The sequence below is a fragment of the Misgurnus anguillicaudatus genome, chromosome 14 (assembly GCF_027580225.2).
Source record: "Misgurnus anguillicaudatus chromosome 14, ASM2758022v2, whole genome shotgun sequence".
Lineage (NCBI taxonomy): Eukaryota > Metazoa > Chordata > Actinopteri > Cypriniformes > Cobitidae > Misgurnus > Misgurnus anguillicaudatus.
The window spans coordinates 32,248,828-32,267,330 of NC_073350.2; the positions used below are offsets into that span (position 1 = coordinate 32,248,828).

General features: G+C 37.1%; 1 protein-coding gene across 3 annotated transcripts in view; it reads right to left on the bottom strand.

Moving 5' to 3' along the window:
* Positions 1-10,610: 10,610 nt before the first annotated feature.
* mmel1 (membrane metallo-endopeptidase-like 1) overlaps positions 10,611-18,503 on the bottom strand; it is a 38,739-nt gene continuing 30,846 nt past the window's right edge. For all 3 annotated transcript variants that reach the window (XM_055183851.2, XM_055183849.2, XM_055183850.2), the window contains 4 exons: positions 16,710-16,775; positions 16,045-16,140; positions 13,655-13,731; positions 10,611-11,000 (listed from right to left, as the gene is read on the bottom strand). In XM_055183851.2, coding sequence (XP_055039826.2) covers positions 10,901-11,000; positions 13,655-13,731; positions 16,045-16,140; positions 16,710-16,775 — 339 coding nt within the window. In that variant the 3' untranslated portion in view covers positions 10,611-10,900. The remainder of the gene's footprint in view (positions 11,001-13,654; positions 13,732-16,044; positions 16,141-16,709; positions 16,776-18,503) is intronic.

Consider the following 18,503-nt stretch of genomic DNA (forward strand, 5'->3'; position numbering starts at 1 on the left):
CCTTTCTTTCCCATTCTGACATTCAGTTTGGAGTTCAGGAGATTGTCTTGACCAGGACCACACCCCTAAATGCATTGAAGCAACTGCCATGTGATTGGTTGATTAGATAATTGCATTAATGAGAAATTGAACAGGTATTCCTAATAATCCTTTAGGTGAATGTGTACATACCTGTATATATATTCATATATTCAAGTATACCTTTTACCTTGCACATGAAAACATTTTGGTTGTCACTCTAATGCAGAAATAAATGTGTTTCAAAAGAAACAAATGCAGAAAATGAATTCGTTGCTTTATATAAGTTTATTTTTTGAAGTTTACATATATTCTCTTTATATATATCTATATGACAACAATTTTTTTATAAGGTTAAAGTAGCTAAATTATTTATAATATATTTTGCTTAATAATATTGGCAGAACAATTTAATTACAAAGCATTCACTTAGAAAGGATTTCAAATGTATATATATATATATATATATATCTCAATCAACATATAATATCAACAACATATTTGATCTTTTAACAGTCACTCCAGACGTATTTAAATAGCAGCATCTGTGAGCATGTGACATCTGTTTCTCTTCAAATCAAGCCCATTTCCATGACTATCAGGCACATTTAACCTCTAATTCTCATTACTGTAATGCAAATGTTAACATATTGTATATTATTCATGGTATTCATCATCGTCTTAATTTATGCTGATTTCAATAAATCACAGTTATATTAGCGTAATGAGAATCTAATGTGTATGGCCTCAGAGAAAACTTCAACAAAACTTAACTGCATAATGATAGAGAATTTGAAGGAGGAAATGTGCTTAATGGTCATGAAAGTAACGCCAGAAATCTTCATATAAATAGACTTCATTCTTCACGCTAAATGTATTTTCTTCTTTTTTTCCCTTGGTTGTGTGTGACATGTGACCTGGCAAATCTGTAACACATGGATTATTCGTGTATCTGGTATAGTTGATAAGCGTTTCATAATGTCTCAATGCACTGGAAAAAGAGAGAAATGCACTTCACGACTAATAATGACCTCATTACAGAAACAACACGGTGAAGATATCACTAAATGCACACACATGTCATTTTACACGTGGCAAAAAAAGTTCCTTTTTCAAGTTATTTCATATAAATCACACAAGTGGATTTTGTTTCGTTCACAATATACAAAATATCTATTTTTTAAATTAGATTTTCTCAAAAGCACATTAACAATCCTTGGCACAGATATATCTGTCATTGAAGTCAACATGAAATTCAGCTTATGGATTTCAGGACAGGTTTTTAATGAAAAAACAAGGCAGGGTGAAACTTGATTGTATTGGACTTTTTTTGAAAATAGGCTCATTTTCCAGCTCCCCTAGAGTTAACATCTGATTTTTAACGTTTTGGAATCCATTCAGCTGATCTTAGGGTGGCCATTCGTGCCAGATCCGCCGGAGATGTCCCGAACATGTTTTCGGTTCAAGTCGCGTTGCTTGACTGCATACGTCATCGAGGTTCTCACATTTCAGTTAAAATACATAAAAAAATTAAAATGTATTTCTTTTAAGACATACAATCATTGTAGTTTCATTCTTACCTTGAAATGTAACGGTTGCTTTTCTGAAATTGAACCCGAAATACAGTATTAAACCTTGATGACGTATGCGGTCGACCAACGCGACTTCCGGAGAACGCACCCGAAAACATGTTCAGGATGTGTCCGGCGGAACTGGCGCGAATGGCCACCCTAGCTGATCTCCAGGTCTGGTGGTACCACTTTTAGCATAGCTTAGCATAATCCATTGAATCTGATTAGACCATTAGCATCGCACTCAAAAAGAGTTTCAATATTTTTCCTATTTAAAACTTGACTCTTCTGTAGTTACATCGTGTACTAAGACCGACGGAAAATTAAACGTTGCGATTTTCTAGACAGATATGGCTAGGAACTATACTCTCATTAATAATTAAGGACACATGGCTGCAGCAGGCGCAATAATATTTCGCGGTGCCCGAAAATAGTCCCCTGCTGTTGAAAGTTACCAAGGGGACTATTTTCAGGCGCTGTATAATATCATTTAATAGCAATTCGTACTTATTTTACGAAGTGGCTAATTTATACAACCACATTTGTGTCCCATGACCTTTTGGTTTTGTTATTGTTTTTTTTTAATGATAAACATTTATTTGTATGATTCACTTTGTACAAATTTATACGAATTAGCGAACTCATAAAGCCCAAGATACACTGCACGATTTTTGCCATCTTTATTACACTGTCCAACATGGATCAATTAAAATTGGGTGTGACAAGCATGTATATAGACTGTATGATGGTAGGCTGTGAAGACTGCAACAAACGTTAGCGCAATGTCATCACCCTGAGCTAGTGGTAAACAAATACCAGTACGCAGGTCATGGCAGCAAACACTTTCTTCATTCAGCTATTTTCGTGCCTTGAGCACAAATGTCTTTTTCGTGTCGTTTTATGTATTGTTTTCTCATTTTTTCCCCTATTTTTAAATCATTGTCGCTTGGGGTTGGGATTAGATTTGGGGTTTGGGTTAGGATTTACTTGAAGAGTTTGGTTCCAAAACGCGATAAATGGCATTTAAAAAAAAATTTGTTACCACCCAAATCAGTATTGTATCAAGTCAGTATTAAAAACAAATTCTTAATTTTACGCAAAATCCTATATCCGCCCTGTTATTCTGTCATCTTTTCTCCCTTTTTTCCAAACAACGACAAACGCCAGTCCTCCTTATCTGCAGAATGCAATAAATCTGCTCAACAAATCACAGCGCACCATTCCACGCAATGTAAACGATAATGGTGGCGCGTTGAATACACACAGAATCCTAGTTTTTCTCATCTACTTTGTACTTCGTGATCAACAAACAAACAAAAACACAATAATACTTTTGATGGCATTGATAAACCCGTGGTGGTTTTCTGTGACGGGGAAGAAACGTAAGCCATCAAAATCAAATAATTTACGCGAGAGGCACTCGGGAGACAGAAAAATGTTGGCTGTTGCTTGTTCTCACACGACAGCATCCAGCTTTTGTCATGCTAACACATTGACCTCAGGGGATCTTATGAAAAACTTTCCATTATTTTACTCAAAGTCAACAAAAATCGAGCAGAACCAAATTTTTTTACAGCTGATCGCTGTCAAAACACTTCAGCAACGATGTCTCAAGTATAACCGCAGCAATGACAGTGTTCTTAATATGACAAAATAAATGTTTTAATTAATGTCATTAATGTTTATTTTTTAAATCAGTGTATACCACTAGTCAACTAAATGAATATAACATGGCAAAGATGAATGCACATTTATATATTGATTCAATATATTTATTGCATTTTGAAGAAAAAAATAATCCGTTTTTATAATAAATCTTTGAAAATCAAATTATGGATTTGAAATTGTAATGTTATTATAACCTTAAGATGCTATGTGAAAGTTTGTAAGAGAAAATAGTGGTTTTCATCTTGTCACTTTCTTGGTATAGAAAACACGTTTTTACTTAGTCAAAAAATGGATTTGTTGCGTTTTGGAACCAAACTTTTCACTTGTATGTATTGGTTTCTACATGTTTTTCTTCCGCTTTTAAACATTTTTTTTAAACGGTTGGGGTTAGATGAAGGTAAAAGGAAAAAAAACAATGAGAAAACAATACATAAAATGCCACGAAATAGAAAGTCGTGCCACCGACACAAAAAACTATTTATAGAAATTTGTGCGAGTGACACGAAAAAGACATTCGTGCACAAAGCATGAAAAAAGCTGAATTTCGTGCCATGGACACAAATAAATGAATCAATGTTTTCGTGACAACACGACTTTCCGTGAGATCAGTCTGCCAAAAAAGATCATAGGCTATTTTTGATCGCAAGAATGGGAAAATGGCCGTCTTTGAACCTATCTCACTGTACGACATCTGATCAACGATTAAGAGCCACAATTAGGGCTGTCACGATTATAAAATCTGGCTGACGGTTAATTGTTTGATAAATTGTGACAATTAATTGTCTGTTTTATTGCTTTGACATTTAATTCTCATAAATTTTTGTTTGTTTATAAAATAAGTTTCACAGATTTTTTTGTTGTGATTATTTAAATTAAACATTTTGCAAGATTTACTTGGGAGTAAATATTAATACACATAACACATATGTAAAAGTAATCTGATACTGTCTCGTTTATACTGGCGCTGCAGCTCCCCCTTGTGTTTTTTAGAGAGATGTGCAATCATTGCGGTGATATGAAATCATTGCGATGAGGTCAAACGATTGCGATTAGACGGTTATTTAATTATTGTGACAGCCCTAGCCACAATCACAGAAATCGCCATGATTGCTTTACGATGGCAATCTTTTGTCTGGGACAGCTAAAAATCGTGCAGTGTATCCTGAGCTTAAAACACATATTATTATCATGAGCACATTCAGTTATAGGTAATTGCAATGTTTTTTTAGTAATAATATTCACAGTTAAAATGTATACATTTATTACGTAATTAAATAAATCAGTTTGGATTTCATGTTGACTTCAATCGTGTATAAATAACAGGTAGTTTTTATATTATTTGTTCTATAAAATGTAACTATTTACAGCCTTGATAATGTTTATGCAAGCAAATATGAACATACTTTGCCACAATTAACAGCCTTCACTTTCCAATTTTTTGAATTTCCTACTTACAATTTTCTAGCTTTTAAATGTACAGCTATAGAGAGTAAAAGATATGAATTATTTCATTAAAACGCAAAAAGGTTTTTGTAAGTGCCAGTATAATAAAGCTTAAATCCCCCAAATGGTATTTTATGAGGCAGTGCTGCATTTCTTCCCCAGTTCAGTTTCACAAAAAAATTCAGGGGTTAGATTTTATTTGGTATTTCATCTCTTTTAAACCTGTCCCACTGCTGTGGTTATATATAGTTTGAATCTGTAAGTCACCTGCATCAATAAATCACTGGTCTATGCATCAAACAGTACGTGCCATTACAGTGGTGTCGAGGTTTAGATTGGCAAGCAATGAGGCTTCAAAGGCAAAAATATGAACATTCACATGATCAAAGTCTCTGCTGGGAGAGATAACAGTCATAATCAATATCCCCCATACTCTCCCTTATTGACTCCGCTAAGCTTTCTGAGAACTGGACAATCTGATGTTTGTTTGATCTTTTCCATCATTTTATTCCCTCTTCCCTCCTGTTTACGTCTGTCATTTCTGCTTAATCAAGATGGAAAATAACGGTCAGCAGCCTTGACCAGATCTCTAATGAGAAGAGCGTTTACACAAAACCTCATCAACAACAACTGCTGGCTATCACACCAAACATCAGCCATCACGCGCGACTGATCGAGTTCTCAAATACAACTTCAATTAAACTTTCTTGACTAAAAAACACAACATTCTTTCACCTAACCAAACCTCATGACAGTTGATGGTAAACCTGCAAGCAATAGCAGACATTTTACCATCTAGGTTCACTATAGACCCGACATAGTCTGGCTATGAGTAACCCACTTCTAGCCAAAATAAACTTAAATGTCGTTTTTGCCAAATTAACTTGCGAGATGTCTGATATTCCATCATGTAATTTTGGGATATGGTCTATAAAATTTTTACTGACAGCCCAATTTTGCCATGTTTTACCCTCGACGTCTGGGCTGTGCTGGACGTCTTTTAAACATAAAATTGCTCGCTGAGAAACTACTTGGTGCTACATGCCATCTGTATGTACAAAAAACGAATTCCTTGCTGGAATCGAAGCTGAAAACAAGCTAAACCAGAAGGCAGCTAGTTTTCCTGGTTTATAACTGGTCTAAATTTCATCTTGGTTGCGCAATAAACAACTTACCAGCAAAATAACCAATGTGATCTTTGTACAACAGGGTTTATCACGGTTGTTATAATAAATAATAGAAATACAAGAATGAAGAAAACTGCATGTATAAACAAATGCTTGGCAACAAAACACATTGTGTTACAGAATGTATGCAGTTTCTGCTACAACACCACATTATTTCTGTATGTTTATTGGCAAAGGATAAAGCTGCAATGATGTTTTGCTAAGAATAGCTTGTGAAAAACCCAATTTGGTGCATGTAAAAGGTTGAAGATCCCTTTGTGTGTATTTGATCTTTAACCTTCCTGTTTAAGCCAAGCCAAAAGTGTTTCAATACTGTATATTATCTCTCTTTGAATCCAATGAAAACGCCAAACATACTACAACATCATGGGAGTGAATCTGTAGGAATCAGTCTAATCTCTATGACCCGTTTTACTATTCTGTACCTGTACCGCGGTATCCTCTGGACATTAATAACCACGATTACATCTTCAACATCATGGGTTTATATCAGAATTGCAACGCAGCAATTTAAAACTATTGATGGACATAAACATGAAGCGATTTGTTTTTAAAGTTCTCCGGTAATAGTGAAAGCTGCATTTCCATTACAGATTTTTGCACAAAACTTTAGTGTTATTTTTATTTATTTATTTTTTTTTGGCCATTTTGCCTTTATTTTGACAGTGAATGAGGAGAGTACAGAGGAGGAGAGAGGAGTACGGGATCAGCAAATGACCACGAGCTGGGAATCGAACTCGAGTCGTCAAAAGTGCGATAGCACCACATGTCGGAGCATTGCACACTACACCATTGGCTCCGACAAAACTTTACAGTCCTTCCAGAAAAACACAGAGTTTTTTGTGATTGTTACGGGCAAAAATCCTTGATCTTGCGGCATGTTTTCTTAAAAAATGCGATGGAATATGTGGGATATTTATGTAATTTTATGCGATGAAATTGCGTGAACTTGCCAAAATTGCAAGAACTTGTAAGAATTGCGGGAACTTGCAAAAATTGCGGGAACTTGCAAAAACTGCGGGAACTTGCAAGAATTGCGGGAACTTGCAAGAATTGCGGGTACTTGCAAAAGCTGCGGGTACTTGCAAAAGCTGCGGGTACTTGCAAGAATTGCGGGAACTTGCAAGAATTGCGGGAACTTGCAAGAATTGCGGGAACTTGCAAGAATTGCGGGAACTTGCAAGAATTGCGGGAACTTGCAAAAATTGCGGGAACTTGCAAAAACTGCGGGAACTTGCAAAAACTGCGGGAACTTGCAAAAACTGCGGGAACTTGCAAGAATTGCGGGAACTTGCAAGAATTGCGGGAACTTGCAAAAACTGCGGGAACTTGCAAAAACTGCGGGAACTTGCAAAAGCTGCGGGAACTTGCAAAAGCTGCTGGAACTTGCAAAAACTGCGGGAACTTGCAAAAACTGCGGGAACTTGCAAAAACTGCGGGAACTTGCAAGAATTGCGGGAACTTGCAAAAACTGCGGGAACTTGCAAAAACTGCGGGAACTTGCAAAAACTGCGGGAACTTGCAAAAACTGCGGGAACTTGCAAAAACTGCGGGAACTTGCAAAAACTGCGGGAACTTGCAAAAACTGCGGGAACTTGCAAAAACTGCGGGAACTTGCAAAAACTGCGGGAACTTGCAAGAATTGCGGGAACTTGCAAGAATTGCGGGAACTTGCAAGAATTGCGGGAACTTGCAAGAATTGCGGGAACTTGCAAGAATTGCGGGAACTTGCAAAAACTGCGGGAACTTGCAAAAACTGCGGGAACTTGCAAAAACTGCGGGAACTTGCAAGAATTGCGGGAACTTGCAAAAACTGCGGGAACTTGCAAGAATTGCGGGAACTTGCAAGAATTGCGGGAACTTGCAAGAATTGCGGGAACTTGCAAGAATTGCGGGAACTTGCAAAAACTGCGGGAACTTGCAAAAACTGCGGGAACTTGCAAGAATTGCGGGAACTTGCAAGAATTGCGGGAACTTGCAAGAATTGCGGGAACTTGCAAAAACTGCGGGAACTTGCAAAAACTGCGGGAACTTGCAACAACTGCGGGAACTTGCAATAACTGCGGGAACTTGCAAGAATTGCGGGAACTTGCAAGAATTGCGGGAACTTGCAAGAATTGCGGGAACTTGCAAGAATTGCGGGAACTTGCAAGAATTGCGGGAACTTGCAAGAATTGCGGGAACTTGCAAGAATTGCGGGAACTTGCAAAAACTGCGGGAACTTGCAAAAACTGCGGGAACTTGCAAAAACTGCGGGAACTTGCAAAAACTGCGGGAACTTGCAAGAATTGAAGGAACTTGCAAGAATTGCGGGAACTTGCAAAAACTGCGGGAACTTGCAAAAACTGCGGGAACTTGCAAAAACTGCGGGAACTTGCAAAAACTGCGGGAACTTGCAAAAACTGCGGGAACTTGCAAAAACTGCGGGAACTTGCAAAAACTGCGGGAACTTGCAAAAACTGCGGGAACTTGCAAAAACTGCGGGAACTTGCAAAAACTGCGGGAACTTGCAAGAATTGCGGGAACTTGCAAAAACTGCGGGAACTTGCAAGAATGGAACTTGCAAAAACTGCGGGAACTTGCAAAAAGGGACCTAGCAAAAACTGCGGGACCTTGCAAAAACTGTGGGAACTTGCAAAAACTGCGGGAACTTGCAAAAACTGCGGGAACTTGCAAAAACTGCGGGAACTTGCAAAAACTGCGGGAACTTGCAAAAACTGCAGGAACTTGCAAAAACTGCAGGAACTTGCAAAAACTGCGGGAACTTGCAAAAACTACGGGAACTTACAAGAATTGCGGGAACTTGTAAAAACTGCGGAAACTTGCAAGAATTGCGGGAACTTGCAAAAACTGCGGGAACTTGTAAAAACTGCAGGAACTTGCAAAAACTGCGGGAACTTGCAAAAACTGTGGGAACTTGCAAGAATTGCGGGAACTTGCAAAAACTGCGGGAACTTGCAAAAATTGCGGGAACTTGCAAAAATTGCGGGAACTTGCAAAAACTGCGGGAACTTGCAAAAACTGCGGGAACTTGCAAAAACTGCGGGAACTTGCAAAAACTGCGGGAACTTGCAAAAACTGCGGGAACTTGCATAAAGTGCGGTAACTTTCAAATACTGCGGGAACTTGCAAAAACTGCGGGAACTTGCAAAAACTGCGGGAACTTGCAAAAACTGCGGGAACTTGCAAGAATTGCGGGAACTTGCAAAAATTGCGGGAACTTGCAAAAATTGCGGGAACTTGCAAAAACTGCATGAAATCTGAAATTTATGCTACAAAAGTGCGTCGTATTTGAAAAAATGTGTCCCCCGCATAAATATGCGTACTTTGGCTGATTATGCATTAAATCATGGATCGCATAATCGCGTTTTTCTGAAGGGACTGTTTAGTGTTATTTTGTAAATGTCAACAAAAGACTACTATGAAATGACGCCGTTTGATATGCGACTGAAACGTAGTTATTATTCTGGTATAAGTGATTCAACACGTCGACTGATGTTGGTAGGTTTACTAATATCACATCCACCGCACTAGGCATTATTTTAACCTTATATTTAGGAGCGGTAGCGTAAAGGTGTTTCTTGGAGGTAATAGTACATTATTTTAAATCAAAAGAGATGTAGTAGTGTTATCCAGACATTATTGACAAGGAAAGTATGTTATACTTGGGAGTGGACACATGTTGAGGTGTTTCTTGGAGGTTTTAGTTCATACCACATCATCTTAAAATAAATGTGACTTGCATCAGATGACCTGAAAATGCGAATAAACTGTTTCCATTGCAGTTTTGCGAAAATATACCATTTCCGAAATTGCCTTAAAAACGACCTCTTGCGAGCATAAAAACATTTTTTGTGAGATATGGGAGATTTAGGTTTTCCATCGGCCGTATTTTCAATTCGCGATGTCAATTTGGGCAATTTAAAGAGTAATGGAAATGCAGCTACTAAGTCTTCAGTAAAACATACTGTAGCTTGCACACACAATAGAGATATTAACTCTTTCCCCACCATTGACAAGTTAACTCGTCAATTAAGACAAAACGCCTCCCTGCCAATGACGAGTTTTTCCGGCAATCCGTATTTTCGCTGTTATCCACCAGATGTCGCTCTTACCCAACTTATACAACCCCTTACATCAAACAGTTCAAACTCAGTGTATGTGTTGATCATCGCTCTGAATCGGATTTCTATCAGAAGTCTTTCACAAAAATGCAATTATCTCAGCTTTTTGTTTAAAAGTTTGTATTTTTGAAGAAACCTACCCATATTTGAGAGGTGATAAAAAGAGAACAAATGAAAGTAGGATGAAACCTAAAGCAGAGGGTCTGTACTTTCATTTGATATATTGTATGTTTACATTTTAAAGAAAAACATTTTCTGAAACTCATTAAACTTTTGTGAAAATCATAAAAAATGGCAACTTTAAAAAAAATGCTGGCCGGGAAAGAGTTAAGACTTCTCAGGACTGCGTGCTTTATACAAAAATATGTAATTTTTTTAACCTATCAAAAAATATTTCAAAGCTGTTTATCAAGAAAGAAAAGATGCCTCGATTGGTTTCTATTCAAGACTCGATCTACGTGGGCTTTCGATCGTTCAGGTGATTTTAAAATCTAAAGAATGACAGCTTTTTTCTTGGACATGAGGGACTTATCTGTTTACATAATCTGAAGAAAGACTCCAGCTTTGCTCCATGTCAATAAACCTCATTACAATGAAACTCATTTGCATCCACATGTTTTATAATCTCAGTATTAATAATAACCTGTAACCAGGCTCGCAAACATTTGATAAGAAAGCATGCCAACCATCACTGTGCACATTCACCACATCTGCACTTGTTGGTTATATGTGCGCTTTTGAAAGTTCACAGTAAACATCTACGTATGTTGGTTGTTTCGGTCACATAAGACTAAAACGCAGACAGCTGCCACTGTGAAATAATAGCAGTACGTATTTGAATCCGAGCTCTCCTGACGGGGTTTGTGAAATATCTCCAGACATTACCAGGTTACCACACTCGACATTTCTCTTCTGGGTTCATGGGAGCTCCACGTTCACAATGGAAAGCTTCGGAGAACGCTTCAAAGTTCTGGAGGGATCCAAGTACCCTGTTATAAAAAGCATAGCACTCAGTATTTAACAAAAAACTTTTAATCTACATACAATGTAGGAAAAAATGGATACATTTGGTATCAATTTGAGGTACTAATATAAACTCTTCAGCTGTACTCTTTGAAAGGGTACCGTCCCAGTGACAGCTGGGGTAAATATTTTGACCATTTATTCTGACAGCGTACAGCAGCCATGAAAAGTAACTGGACACTTTAATCACTTTAAATGTATGATTGTGCCTGCATTAGATAAACAAAATGTGACCCTGGACCACAAAACCAGTTATAAGTAACCAGGGTATATTTGTAGCAAAAACCAACAGTAAATTTTGTGGGTCAAAATTTAATATTTTTTATGGCAAAAATCATTATGATATTATGTAACGGTGCATTCACCAGGGACGTAAGCGTTAACGTTTCCCATTCACTTTTAATGGGTGACGTCATGCGTTGCCGAACTGAATTGTGGATCCGTCAGTGCCATGTCAGTGCCGTTGCTCGCGGCAGAAGTTGAACATTTCTCAACTTTTCAAGCGCCAACGCGTGTGTCAGCAAATCAGATCGCCTTATGCAATAACCTATAGGCAGAGCCAGCCAATTACGTTTATGGAAGACCGGAGCAAGTGTTGTGGCCACTGTGATTGGCTGTTGGCCATGCTTCAGACAAGCCTTCCATCAAGAGTTAACCCTTACGCCCCGTTAAGATCATGTACCGTGAAGAAATTTTGTAAATTTACTACCATAAATATATCAAAAAAGTATTTATCATTAGCAATATGTGTTGCTAAGGACTTCATTTCGACAACTTTAGACGATTTTCCAGCCGGCATGTCAACGTTGATTTTATTTAAATCAATGTCAAGGACCAAGATTGAATCAACGTTAATACTGCAACATTGTTTTAACGTCTCACTTTCAACATGTGTGAATTAAAGTCTTTGCGTCAACAGCAAATTAACGTTAAAATATGCAAATTGAATCAACATTGATATCGCGTTTAGCATTAACCGTTGTTTCAACGTTCAGCCTGATCTCACGAATTTCCGTGGGATAGTCACGGAATTTTTTGTGCATTTTTCCGTGGCATTCTCACGGATCTCCGCATTTTTCCTTGGCCCTGCTACGGACTGTCTTTTTCTGTGGCATTCTCGCGGATTGGTTACTCAACTGTTTTGTCCTATTTTCTTACCATTTCGCTTCGGTTTAGGGTTAGATTTACATGAAATGACATCCTTACCCAAACCCAACTCTAACCCCAACGCCAGGCGACAATTGTTTAAAGTTTAGAAAATATAAAAGAATAAATCAGAAATAATAGTATAAACTAATAGTTAAAGTGACATAATAACGCAAACAACAAATCTAACCCTAAACCGAAGTGAAAATGGTTTGGAAACAGGAAAAAGCAGCTAAGCAACCAATCCGCGAGAACGCCACGGAAAAAGACAGTCCGCAGCAGGGCAACGGAAAAATGCGGAGATCCGTGAGAATGCCACGGAAAAATGCGCAAAAAATTCCGTGACTATCCCACGGAACTTTGTGAGATCAGGTTGCAACGTTAAACGAACAACTGACATTATTTCATTGACTTTTAAAAATTTCATAATCCAAACGTTTAGCGTTAACTATTATTTCATTGTAAACACATTTTGAACAAAAAACTGACATTATTTCATTGATTTTTAAGCATATTATTAACCAAACGTTTAGCATTATCTATTCTTTCATTGTGGACACATTTTGAACAAACAACTGACATTATTTCAACCAAATTCCAATGTTTAAGGTCGGTCATGTGCCAGCTTGGTATAGTTGTCTCTCGACCAAATATGGTCATATCCAAACAAACCATACACCAATGGAAACGTATTTATTCCGAGCTCAGATGATGTATAAATCTCAATTTTAAAAAAAAATACTTTTTTTGACTGGTTTTGTGGTCGAGTGTCACATCAAATCAGGTGAGCTTTCCTCTAAACTTACTTCATTTTAACATAACAATACAAATCAAACATTTGATGTGTTTGTGTTGTTGTGTTTATTTATATTTTAGTATCTAATTCATTGTGAATGTAACTTGCTAAAAAAATAGTTTACCCCAAAAATTAACCCTGGAGAACCCAAGAACTCTTCTCTGAGCAGCAATTAACATTGGTCAAATTTGACTCAGTTCTCCACTCACCTTCATGTCGTTTGAACCCCCAGTGTCTTTCGTTGTTCTTCAGAACCCAAATACAGTTTTTGGTGTTGTTTTGGGTTTTCTGGTTACACTCCCAAAGTAACTAGAAAACTCTTTAAGCCTTATAAGGACCCAAAAGTCTTAACTAAATAACTTCACTTGATATATTTGAAGTGTCCTGAAAACATTAAAATAGTGTGTAACAACAGTGGTATTCACGATAAGAAAGTAGAGGAGTTAAAGTAAACATCCTAAAACTGCCTAAACAACAATTCATGTGCACTGAAAGAGAGGCAACACTTAAAAAAAATCTGCTTTTAGGTTCTGAAGAATAAAGAACGACATTGGGGCTTTAAATGAGATGAGGGTAAATAAAATAACTTTTGGGTGAACTAATCCTTTAAGTGTCTGTATACATTCTTTTTAGGAGCACAGTCATATTTTCATCTTCAATTTACAAATAGTGTCTTGCCTGTACTCCAGAGGGCTGTGTGGATCGGCTTTGATGGACTGTATGGCGTATTCAGGACGACAAGCACCACACCAGACCTACAGAAAGTCAACAATTATCTAATATTAAAAAAAATATTATAACACATTTACACTGCAAAAAAAGATTTTCAAGAAAAAAAATAGTATTTTGTCTTGTTTTCAGTAAAAATATAAAAAATTCTTAAATTAAGATGCAAAATATCTGCCAATGGGGTAAGCAAATTTTTCTTGAATTTAGTGTTTAAGAAAAATGTTCAAGATTTTTTTGCTTACCCCATTGGCAGATTTTTTTGCTTGTTTTATGCACAAAATCACTTAAATTTGATATCTCTGGTCTAAAAACCAGACCCATCTTGGGTCGTTTTGCTCATCAAGAAAAAGCATCCTAATCTAAGTATTTTTTGATATTTTTACTGAAAACAAGACAAACACACTAAGAATTTTTTTCTTGAAAATCATTTTTTGCAGTCTAGTCAGTTTCTGTAAGATATACACAGAACAGAATCTCTCTTTACAGTAAGGTTGTATTTGTTAACATTATTTAAAGGGGACATATCATAGAGACAGAGCGCCGTTATGCAAATTTGAAAACCACGCCCACCGGGGGGGAAATCAATCCAACCGTCTCCATTGAGTTTGTATTGCGAGAAGCCGCCTCCTTGTCATTTCTGGCTTATAACAAAAAACTGAATAATAAAAAGCTGCTGTGTGACAATATGTACAGCTAACAAGCCAAAGAACCCAGAAATAAGTTTTTATAAGCTGTCGAGCCGTAAAACCCAGATTTTAAGGAGAATAAAGTGGATTGCCGACTACGTTTCCCCCTATTGGACGCAGTTCTACTAATAGAAGTACTATGAAAAGTTGCCTGTATCCATTTCTGTGTCTTTAAACGCTCGTTTTTTGGGGTCGACAGCTTATAAAAACTTATTTACAGATTAAACTTAAAAACAGAATAATACCTAAAAGCTGCTGTGTGACAAGGTGTACATCTGACACGCCAAAAAAATAAATAAAATTTTTTTTATAAGCTGTCGACTTCAAAAAACGAGCGTTTAGACACAGAAATGGAAACAGGCAACTTTTCATAGTACTCCTATTAGTAAAACTGCGTCCAATAGGGGGAAACGTAATCGGCGATCCACTTTATTCTCCTTAAAGACTGGGTTTTACGGCTCGACAGCTTATAAAAACTTATTTCTGTGTTCTTTGGCTTGTTAGCTGTACATATTGTCCCAAAGCAGCTTTTAGGCATTATTCAGTTTTTTGTTATAAGCCAGAAATGACAAGGAGGCGGCCTTTTGCAATACAAAGTCAATGGAGACTGTTGGATTGCTTTCCCCCCCGGTGGGCGTGGTTTTCAGGTTGTGACGCGCTGCGCTCTGTCTCTATGCAAATCTGACTTTTTTCATGTTTAAGTGCTATAATTGGGCGTCTATCAACCTATCAAACTAGAAAATGTGAAAAAGATCAAACCAGTAACTTAGTTTTGGTAACCCATTCTCTGCAAGCATGTGAAAAAATAGCTCATTGAAATTTGGCTCCCCTTGTGATGTGGGGATAAAATACGCCCCTTAATCTGCACTATCCAACCACTGCACTGCCATTTAGTGCAGAGATCAGCTCATTTGCATTTTAAAGGACACACCCATTTATGCTCAAACCTACAAAGTGTCAATTTTAACATGTTATAATAAATTATCTGTAGGGTATTTTGAGCTAAAACTTCACATGTGTACTCTGCGGACACCAAAAATGTATTTTACATCTTAAAAAAGTCTCCTTTAATGCATTAGTTAACATAAACTAACAATAAACAATACTTCTACAGCATTTCTTCATCTTAGTTCATGTGAATGAACATTTTTAAAAATCAAAAGTTGTAACTGATAACATTAGTTCATGCACAATGAACTAACATGAACAATTGAATTGTCATTAACAAAGATGAATAAATGCAGAAAATGGTATACTTCGTGTTAGCCAATGCATTAAGTTATGTTAAATGTCATTTAAAGGACGTCACTAACAAATGCACATAATGTTTTCATTGCATGATAGGTCAAATCCGATATAAATTCAGATTTTTGTTTGATTGTTTGACACTTTGCTAATATAGGTCTATAAACCTCCAGAAATTACTTTTTAAAGTTAATAATTTGCAATCCAAACTCCGCTCATTGGATAGCGTGGGATTCAATCATGAAATTTCATGCTTCAGAGATTACATTAGAGAGCCTGTAGTCATTTATTTTCAGAAGGTTAAGCATCTCCTGTACCTTTAATATAATGTCACTTTAATTTGATGCGGGCGGTCTGACCGGAATCACCTTGCACGGGCATCGTCAAGTCTGATTCATGGTCACATACCTGGGCAAAGTTTAGAAAGAAGAGCTGTTTATGATCCATGTCTAATCCGGGCAGGCGGGGCTCCTCGCCTTCTCTCTCCACCCACTTCATATACGCCTTATATCACAAACACAGAGTTAGACATGGTATATGTGATGTTTACTAGTTGGATGCTTCATGTACAGTAGGTGGTTGCCAGGGTCTTGCTTTGTGGTTGCTAAGGTGTTCTAAATGGTTCTTAAGGCTTAAGAATCAAAAATATAGCTAAGCTTTGTCTGTCCATCATACAAATAACTAATAAAAAAATGCATCTAGGGGTAGATGACACTGACCAAAATACATATCTCTGTATTTTCTACGAAGTGAAATAACTGTTTACATGCAAGTCAGTGCCTCATGTGAGATGTCACAATATGATGAGAATTAAATTCAAAGACAGGGTTTTCCTCTCGGTTTCAAAATATATGGTTGGAAAGCTTACGTCTGACCTCAGTGTACATTTCTGGCAAAGCTTCTGTTGCAAATGATAATCACTTTAGACCATACTGATATAAAGGCAGGCAATATTGTCTCATCCCGAACCCCGCTGGGGAATAATACTGATATATTACCAAAACTCAATATACCGCCCAACCCTACATATGCATTTATATACAGTAAATAAAATGAGTCTTGATGTTTCAAACCTTATATGCCTGACGAACTCCACCATTGTCTGCAATATTTTCTCCTAATGTTGTGATGCCGCTTACCTGCAAAAACATCAATGTAACAAATATAAACATTGTTGAAAAACATTTTTGCTTATATGTTACTAAAGCAAAAAAATTAAAGATGCAACTAGAAACATTGCAAATGATGAAAGTCAGAATTCAAAATACGGTATATAAAGAAAGAAACTGAACCATGCATTAGGGGGCACTGTGATGCATGTGGCTGCCACATTTGAGTTGTATTCAGGTCCTCACAAGGGGGTCCACAATCGTTTCACATTTATCTTGCATGTACTTATAGGCTGTTTACACTGCAAAAAATGATTTTCAAGAAAAAAAATCTTAGTATTTTTGTCTTGTTTTCAGTAAAAATATCTAATAATTCTTAAATTAAGATGCTTTTTCTTGATGAGCAGAACGACCCAAGAAAATAAGTCTAGTTTTTAAAAAAATATATCAAATTTGATTTTGTGCATAAAACAAGCAAAAAAATCTGCCAATGGGGTAAGCAAAAAATCTTGAAAATTTTTCTTAAACACTAAATTCAAGAAAATTCAAGAAAAAATAGCTTACATTGGCAGATTTTTTTTTTGCTTGTTTTATGCACAAAATTACTAAAAACTAGACTTATTTTCTTGGGTCATTTTGCTCTTCAAGAAAAAGCATCTTAATTTAAGAATTTTTAGATATTTTTACTGAAAACAAGACAAAAATACTAAGAAATGTTTTTCTTAAAATTTTTTTTGCAGTGTACACCTTATATTAAGAAGCATTTTTGTCGATCGGATCACAAGTGGGCGAGAGAGACACATTCATGTTAACACCTGGTATTTAAATCCGTCCCTTAGCCCACTTTCGACCACTTTTGTCCTAATTACTTTGAGAGGATGGTCTGTGGACATTTTGGGTCTCTCTGCTGTCGTTTAAATGCGAGCGGGAGAAATGACGGGCTTAAATTGACGCAAACTAATATTAGGTCCAATGCTTGTGTTGTTAGTAAGCCTGAAACAGTAATGTTTTGTACATGTATATGTGAGAGCATTCTTTGATATTTGATAAAATAAGCTTGCGCAAATTTCACACGCTCGCAAAATGAAACTAATTGAAGCTGCTTTAGTTTTATCAATGAAAGCCTAAAGATACACCTTGTGTTTGCGCTAGAAGTAAGAAACAATGTAAAACATTGTGCTTGGGACTTCTCATTAGATAAAATAGGCAGAGAGTAGGTGGTCTTATGTGGCTGCTCGACCACATGCATGTTAACACCACAAAAGCAATCTGGACGAAAGTGTTTTCAATTACCTCTGAATGTGGTTGAAAGTGGATGAAAATAGTCCCCTTGGTAACTTTCAATAGCTGGGGACTATTTTTGGGCACTGCCTGCTGTAGCCATGGTACGGTAGCAAAGTCCTTGATTATTACGCCAGAATGAGAGTATAGTTCCTAGACATATCTGCCTAGAAAATCACAACTTTAAAATTTCTGTTGGTCTTACCGTGGGTTCACACCAGCCACGTTTGAGGCGACATATTCGTGTGTACCGCGCCTAGTTTGCTGCTTGAACAGTTTGAGTTTACTAGCTTCATTCGCGCGTGAAAGCTGCGCATGAAATTCTAGTCAAGACATTCACACGGAAATTCCCATCATGGGAGGGGCTTCTGTGACTCCGCTCACTTCCTGTAATCACGTCACGTACTAGAGCAAGCTCCTGATTGGTTAACGCAGCTTGTTTTTCTGCTAAAGCTTGTGCGTTTGCTGCCGCAATGC